A 7,994-nucleotide genomic window follows, 5' to 3' on the forward strand; every position below is an offset into this window, starting at 1 on the left:
ATTCTATGAAAAAAAATCATACATCAATGCATACATATCCATGGATCATACATACATCTGCATATATACATATACATACGACATCCATATATACATACATCAATGAATTGCAAAAAGGTGTATGGAAAAACATTTTTCGTGTTTCTCTTTTTATAAGAATTTCCAGAGATTTGTTACCCTCCTGAACGAGTGAGCTCATTTTACTGTATACTGAGAAACATTTTTCGTATTTCTCTTTTTATTTGTTATACATTGTGCACGCTTTCTGACGCGTTTCCCTTGCGTATATATCTTCCCAGATTATGATGGCTCACCAAGTATAGTGGTTCCCTAGCGTACACTTCTTAATCTGTAGAAGAAGAAAAATCCGAACGATTTTAACCTGCTAACTGTACGAACCGTTTGGAATACAAAATACGTTATGGCATTTCCAACGTTGACGCTCAAGCCGGGCGCAACCGTGTGGACCGTGTGGTTCGGACTTGTTGTGCGAACCAACGCGAGCTTGTATCGGTCCGCATGGTGGTCCGGACGCACTTTTCCCCGTAAACCAAAGACAAACGTGCGGGCTTTGCGGGCGTCCGGACAACACCCACGCCCGCTTCTGACCATCCTAGTCCACACGAAACCCTCCCTCACCCACGCGCGTTCGCGCAGAGCGGCAAGTGCGTGCATTCATGCCAATGTAGAGCGGCCGCTCCACATTTACAACTATGACATTCTCCGTTTTGATTCTCATATTATCAATCCAATATTCATGTTTCAAGATGTGGTCCAGCATTCCCAAGATGATAGAGGATGGCTTCATCGATGACAAGGGTACCAAATATCTATCCTTCTACTGCCTAGTTTCCATTGTTTATATTTATATATCATAAAATAAAAGTTTCGATTATTTATTATATACATATTCCTCCGTTTCAAAATATTAAAAGTTCTACATTTGTGCCAAGTCAAACTTTCGTAAAATTCGACCAAGTTTGGTGAAAACTTTCCAAATATATAATACATGGAACATATATAGTTTAAAATATATATTATGCTAAATCCAATGAAACTAATTTTCTGTTGTAGAAGTTGGTATTTTTTTCATATATTTGGTCGAACTTAAATAGGTTTAGTTTAGGACAAATCTAAAACTTCAGAAATTTTAAAACGAAAGGAGTACTTAAAACAAAAAAATATTTTGGCAAAAAAAATTATTTGAGAAAAAGACACTAAACGGCATCTTAGGTCTGATAATTGTCAAAAAAAAGTTGTCAGCTCAATGGAAAGACAACTAGACACAAAACAACCAGTAAAAAATAAAATTACATTGATAGTCATACTCTTCATCTTCTTTCTTGGATTATACACCACCCATCAAAAATTCAAAATTGTATTGAACCGATGGTAAAGAAAAGGGACACCTGCAAACGGCCTCATCATACCATGCTTTGAAGACCGAAATAGCTACTCACCGCTTGAAACGAGATCTAAAAACTGTTGAACACACATCGATTGGGGCATCAGACCACACAAACACATGCTTACACTCCTTCTCCACCTGTCAAGAGGGTTCAAGAAACCAGATCATGTTGCTTAACAAATTGAAAGAAGATATCGAAGTCGGCGCACTATGATCCAACCAACAACATTCCTAGATTGCTACACTAGTTGCCAAGATCTAAAGATCCGAAGAGAGCCAGCATATTTGACAACACCATGGTTGGTGTAGGATTAGACGTCGCCGGTGTAGGGAAATGGCGGAGAGATCTCATTCCAATACGTTGTCACCGCCAGCACCTCCCCGATGCTGCTAGAAAACCAAAACCCTTATAAAGATAAGAAAAATGGAAGGGATGGATCCCCATTCCTCTAGCTGTCGACGAGATTGCCTGGGGTGACTATGGTGGAAAAGACCTTATGAAAACTTGGGTTGGAAGGGTTGGCCATGGTTAGCGGCATGATATTGCATTGCACAAAAGAAGAAATAAAATGTAAAAACAAATAAAACAAAAAATGACAAAAAAATTTGCACATGATTGGTATAGAAATTGCATTGTTTCCTAACGTGCAAAAATAAGGGTATCGTAGTGCAATTTTAACACATCGGTATGAATCGGACACACATTGCATAAAAATTGAGTGAATATATATCCATGTTATGGGAGCTATTATTTGATAGGTGCTTATTTCTTGGGTGTTCAGTCAAATTTTCTCCACCACTCTCCACCACCCGATCTAGATCCAAAGGCACTTTCTTCTTCTTCTTCTTCTTCTTCTTTTTTAGCATTCTTTTTTCCCTTACACTAATACTAAGAAAATAAAACAAAATAAAAAATAAGTTATATAGGGAAGAATGAATTAGTGGCATGGTATTACCCTTTAAGGAAAAATAAAATAACAAACTAAAACAAACAATGACCAAATTTGCACAAAATTTACACGAAATTTGCACTATGTTATAATATTCAATAATAAGCATCTAACGGTCAATGTTTTTGCCAAAGGAAGTTTCCTAAGAAGGAATAAGTTAATGGCACAGGTAGTATGCCAACAAAGTGACTGACCCAAATTGAAAATTCAGGTGACTTGCATATAGCTAAAATCAGAGGAAATTTCACTTTAAATCAGATATTTGTCTTGATATGACATATCAAACTAACCACCAACGATAACAATATAACTCTGCAGCAGAAGTCATATGTGCATCGTCTCTGCAGATTGCATATCAATCAGCTTTGCGATTTTCCCTTGAAGCACACATGATGACAAATAAGTGCATTGCAGGCGTGGCAAAGCAGGAGGGAATATATGAGATCGCCCCCAAGATGCCGACGATCTGCATGTCGCGCCTGCCGTGGTACATCGACGGTCCAACCGAGGGGCAGCAGCTGATCTTCAAGCTCGTGGTCACCGACAACGCCCAAGCGACCAACCTCGCCGAGATCGTCGTGTGCAACTCGTTCCACGACGCCGAGACAACGACGTTTGAAATGTTCCCGGAGATATTGCCCATCGGCCCGCTGTTTGCCGACCAGGAGCTCCGGAAGCCTGTCGGGCAGTTCTGGCCGGAAGACATCAGCTGCTTGGAGTGGCTCGGCTCGCAGTCCGAAGGCTCCGTCGTGTACGTGGCGTTCGGCAGCTTCACCATCTTCGACCCGCGGCAGTTCAGAGAGCTCGCCGAGGGGCTGGAGCTCACCGGCCGGCCGTTCCTGTGGGTGGTGCGCCCGGACTTCACCTCCGACGGCCTCGGCAAGGCATGGTTCGACGAGTTCCAGAGCCGCGTCGCCGGCAAGGGCATGATCGTCAGCTGGTGCCCCCAGCAGCAGGTGCGTACATTACCAAGAAATGTGCGTCTGTCAGCGCTCATTGCAAGCTCCAGGTTCTCATCCATGTCAACATGCAGGTTCTGGCGCATCCCGCGGTGGCGTGCTTCGTGTCGCACTGCGGGTGGAACTCGACGACGGAGGCGGTGAGGAACGGCGTGCCGATCCTGTGCTGGCCCTACTTCGCCGACCAGTTCACGAACCGGAGCTACATCTGCGACATCTGGAGGACCGGCTTGGCCGTGACGCTCGGAGATGGAGTCGTGACGAAGGAGGAGGTGAAGAGCAAACTTGAGCAGGTCATCAGCGACGAGGGAATCGCGGAGAGGGTAGGGATGCTCAGGGATGCGGCTCGTATGAGCATCGGCGAGGGCGGGTCCTCGTATGAGAATTTCCAGAGATTTGTTACCCTCCTAAACGAGTGAGCTAGCTGCATTTCACTCGTTACTGTCTGAGACGGCCGAAGAAACATTTTTCGACTCTTTCTTTTCTCTTTTTTATGTCGTGCACGCTTTCTGGCGTGCTTCCCTTGCGTACTCCCCAGATTATGATTGCTCACCAAACAAAGTATGCACGTGGTTCCTTAGCGTACACATCTTAATCTGTAAGGAAATTTTTGAACGATTTTAACCTGCTAACTGTACGAACAATTTGCAGTACAAAGTAGGTTATGAAGCCCAAAATCAGCATGAAAGGAATGAGGCGGGGTAAGTGTATATGCATATATGTAAGCATCTGAGATTCTACAATCCTCAACAACACCAGCTGTGACGCGGGATGGTACACTCCCAACTAACGGAAATTAGTTTTAATTCTATAACCACATTTAGCAAGATTATGCGCAATCCATTTCTAAGTCTGGGCTCATCTGCATCCAGTGAACAGTAAACTTTAAATTTTTTTAAAAAATCCAAATTATTTTTGTATGGAAGCTTTTTCAGTGGGTGAGGGCCATGCCAACTTTCAGCTTGTTCGGACATCTGAGTAGCTCTCACAAAAAAAGGGTCCAACCAGTAAATTGTTGCATAGACCCTAAATTTCTCTTTTTTGCCGAGAGAGACTCAGATGTTCAAACTAGCTGAAATTTGGCACGGAGCTTACGCACTGAAGCATCTTTCTTTCATGCAACAAACATTTGGATTTTGTTTTGAATTTTTCTAGTATTTATTCTGATTTTACTGTTCATGGTGGGAGTAGATGAGCTGAGGAGCCAAATAGCCGCTCTTCATTAAGCTATAATCTATTCATGGCCTTTTTGGGAAGTCCTAAGGCCATATTTTATGCATGGTTGTCAAAGTCTTCTTCCTCTTGTAACCATCGACAACGCGTCATGAGCAAACCTTGTTGCTGCCTCTAGGCCTTCATCTCGACGGAGCAACTTTGTTTGAAACAAGGAGCTTGTAGAAGCAGTGGCTGAAAAGTCATTGATGTAGACCAGAAGACGTTGGCGACTGTGATGTGCGTAGAAAATTGCCACCCCGGAGAAGAAAACACCCAAAAGAGCCTGCAAGTACTCCAAAGACCACAAGTGTCGGCCGAATCCATACGGATCCACGAGAGATCAAAACCGTCCGTATCCAGGAAGATAAGCCGAAGAAACACCTCTACCCGCCCTCCACCGACGCTAAGCGCATTGCTGAAACGAGGAAATGACAGGGAGGATATTATTCCTAAACTGGGGCAACGCTGCCGCCCTAGTCGCCCCGACCAAGACACAACGACTTCCTAAAGTCTGTTACCGCCCATGGTCATGTCTCCGCGCCCTCCTATGATGATTAGGCCAGGACGAGTTGCCGCCGAAGGTTACCAAGTCACGGGATCTTAGCGGCTAGCCTAGAACCGCCGCTAACGCGCGAACCTGCAGCAACACCGCACAACCGCGTCAAATCTTGAACATCCAATGCGAATGCTGCTTGGTCGTCCACTTGCAGGTCTTGCGCCAGCATGCACAACAGTTGATCCTCCCGTCATACCAGGCCACCCCACAAGGCACGAAACCATGAGAAGACCTCCTACCACCGGCGGCGTTGTGCTGGTTTTGCCTAGCGGCGCACCTTTGCGGTGGCGAGAGCAGTAGGTGGCAAATGGGCTTCCTTGACAGTGTGGGTCCATTTTGAAATACTGGAACAAGTCAAAGACCCCATTCGCCTTCTTGAAATAAAGCAAGTCCGACCTGTCCATAACACCATTAGTAGATAAGTGGTTATGCATGTACAGGCAACCAGTTTCCAAAATAATCGTTTTGTGCATAGGAACTGCATTGTAATACCTGCAACGTAAAGACATAACCACATAAAATCATTTGCCTTAGCCAGGGGCATTTGCTAAATGGCTTGGACATGATAGAAATGGTGTGGAAGGCAAAAGTGAACAACCATTTAATGGAACAGGGGCAAAACTAAAATTGAGTAGGTTGGATCCAGCTAAAGAAAAAGGCCCAAACGAATAGAGTATATAATTTTTGTAGTTATTTAGCGCAAGACCTATACGTTGCCCTCCTAATGTGTCACGCCTCTGGCATCGACACCGCTCGCTACCTGTGGGCCGGCCCGGTAAGGGACATGTTGAGGTGCCTTTTGTATCGTTTTTTCTCTTTTATCTTTTCTTCGGTTTTCTTTGTTTCTTTATCGATTTTCTTCGTTTCTTTATTTGCTTTTCACCATTTTTTCCTTTTCGTTTTCCTTTTTGTAACAGATTTCTAAATTTTTCATACACATTGTATAGTTTTGTATACATTTAACACTTTCAAATACATGACTAACATTTTTTGTAAATATATGTTTTGTTGTCTAGTTTTCTCATATACATTGTACATTTTTCGTATACATCTAAAACATTTTTTATATACATTTAATATTTTTAATACATGATTTAATTTTTTACTACTTGTTTTTGAATATTTTACGAATATGTGTTAAATATTTTTCCAATGCATGTTGAAACAATTTGTTTGTATAATGCGATTTGTTTTCTTGAATTATGTGTTTTTTAACATGGGATATATTGTTTTTTCATTCACAAACATTTTGTTCGAAATGAATGATAAATTTTCTAAATGGAGCCTGCATATTTTTTTGAATGGTAGGGACCATTTTTTTACATTGTATAATATTTTTTAAATGTAACATAAATTTTTTCTAAAACACCTGATTTTTTTGAAATGTTTCTACATTTTTTGAAATGGTAGATTTTTCTTTTCAAAAGTTGAGCAGACACTGCATTTACATTTTTTTAATGTGTGTTGAACACTTTAAAAACAGTGAACCATTTTTTTTCATAATATGCATATTTATAGTTATTTTGAAAATTAGAGGAAATAAACACGCATGACTTCTGCGTGATATGAACTTGAAGAGACCACGTGGTTACTGGGCTTGCAGGCGACGCCACTCTCCGCTGCGCCCGTCATTTAGAAGGAGATGGTCTCTAGTACCACCACCTACTACTTACAACCTGTGTGTTCCACATAACTTATTTTCCCAACCGAAATGGAGCATCGTGCAGCACAGATTGCACCTGCAGGTCAATCTCTGTGGAAGGGGGATAAAAAGATTGTCTTGCTGGCACCTGCAGGTCAATCTCTGTGGCAAGGAGTAGTCGGTCACTAATTGAGGAGTACTTGGTGTAAAGATCACTTCATTTTTCTTGGTTGCGGCAAGTGACGCACATGCAGCGCGCCACTTATTGCAATCAGGAAGTTTTCTCTTTTTTCGTAGATTCGTTTATTCAAACGTTTTATCTCTTAAACAATGGGTTCAAATCTCGAACCCCTTTCACCGTTGGATTCCTCACGTTGAGATCTTCAAAACTAGATCCCATGTTGATAGATTTTGACGAATTTTTTTTCATGAAAAAACCTGGATGAAAAAACCGAGGCGGGATCACGGGTTTTTTTCCTTTCCGAAAGAGGCACGCCCGTGCCTTTCACGAAATCACAACCGTGTCTCTCGCGGAAGAAGAAAAAAAAAGAGAAAACGCGTTTTTATTCATTTCCGAGGAGGCACGGCCGTGACTCTCGTGTAAGCAAAACCGTGACTCTTGTGAAAGAAAAAAAAACAGAAAACATGTTTTTTTCCTTTCCGAGAGGCACGGCCGTGACTCTCATGAAAACACAATCATGCCTCTCGCGGAAGCAAAACCATGACTCTCGTGAAATAAAGAAAAAACAGAAAACACGTTTTTTTTCCTTTTCGAGAGGCACAGTCGTGACTCTCACGAAAGCACAACTATGCTTCTCGCGGAAGCAAAACCGTGACTCTCGCGAAAGAAAAAAAAATAGAAAACGCGTTTTTTTGTTTCTGAGAGGCGCGGCCGTGACTCTCGTGAAAGCACACCCGTGCCTCTCGGAGAAACAAAACCATGACTCTCGCGAAAGAAAAAAAACAGAAAACACATTTTTTTCGTAATTTTTTGGAAAAAGTCCATTTTACTCCCTTGAAGAAAGTGGGTTGTTCGCATAACCCCCTCATCTTTCTTTTGGTTCACTTAACCCCCTAATCTAACCAATACCGTTTGAAAATCGTTGTTAGTGGGTTTCTCAGGTGGTTTGCTGACGTGGACTGGGTCAAAGAGGTTTGTTGACCAGTGGAGGGGAGGGAGGGGGGCGATGCAGGTTTGTCGGGCGTCACCGCCGCTGCTGTTCCCGTGACCCGCCGCCGCCGTTGTTGCCTCTTGACTCTCTCT

At 42.6% G+C, this 7,994-nt stretch overlaps 1 protein-coding gene across 1 annotated transcript in view; it reads left to right on the forward strand.

The window, feature by feature from the left end:
* Positions 1–3,736, forward strand: part of LOC119300096 (UDP-glycosyltransferase 83A1-like) — a 39,197-nt gene extending 35,461 nt beyond the window's left edge. Inside the window, exons 5-6 of the mRNA XM_037577162.1 lie at positions 2,773–3,314; positions 3,392–3,736. Coding sequence (XP_037433059.1) covers positions 2,773–3,314; positions 3,392–3,736 — 887 coding nt within the window. The remainder of the gene's footprint in view (positions 1–2,772; positions 3,315–3,391) is intronic.
* The last annotated feature ends 4,258 nt before the right edge of the window (positions 3,737–7,994 follow it).

Source organism: Triticum dicoccoides, chromosome 5A, assembly GCF_002162155.2.
Source record: "Triticum dicoccoides isolate Atlit2015 ecotype Zavitan chromosome 5A, WEW_v2.0, whole genome shotgun sequence".
In the NCBI taxonomy this organism is placed as follows: domain Eukaryota; kingdom Viridiplantae; phylum Streptophyta; class Magnoliopsida; order Poales; family Poaceae; genus Triticum; species Triticum dicoccoides.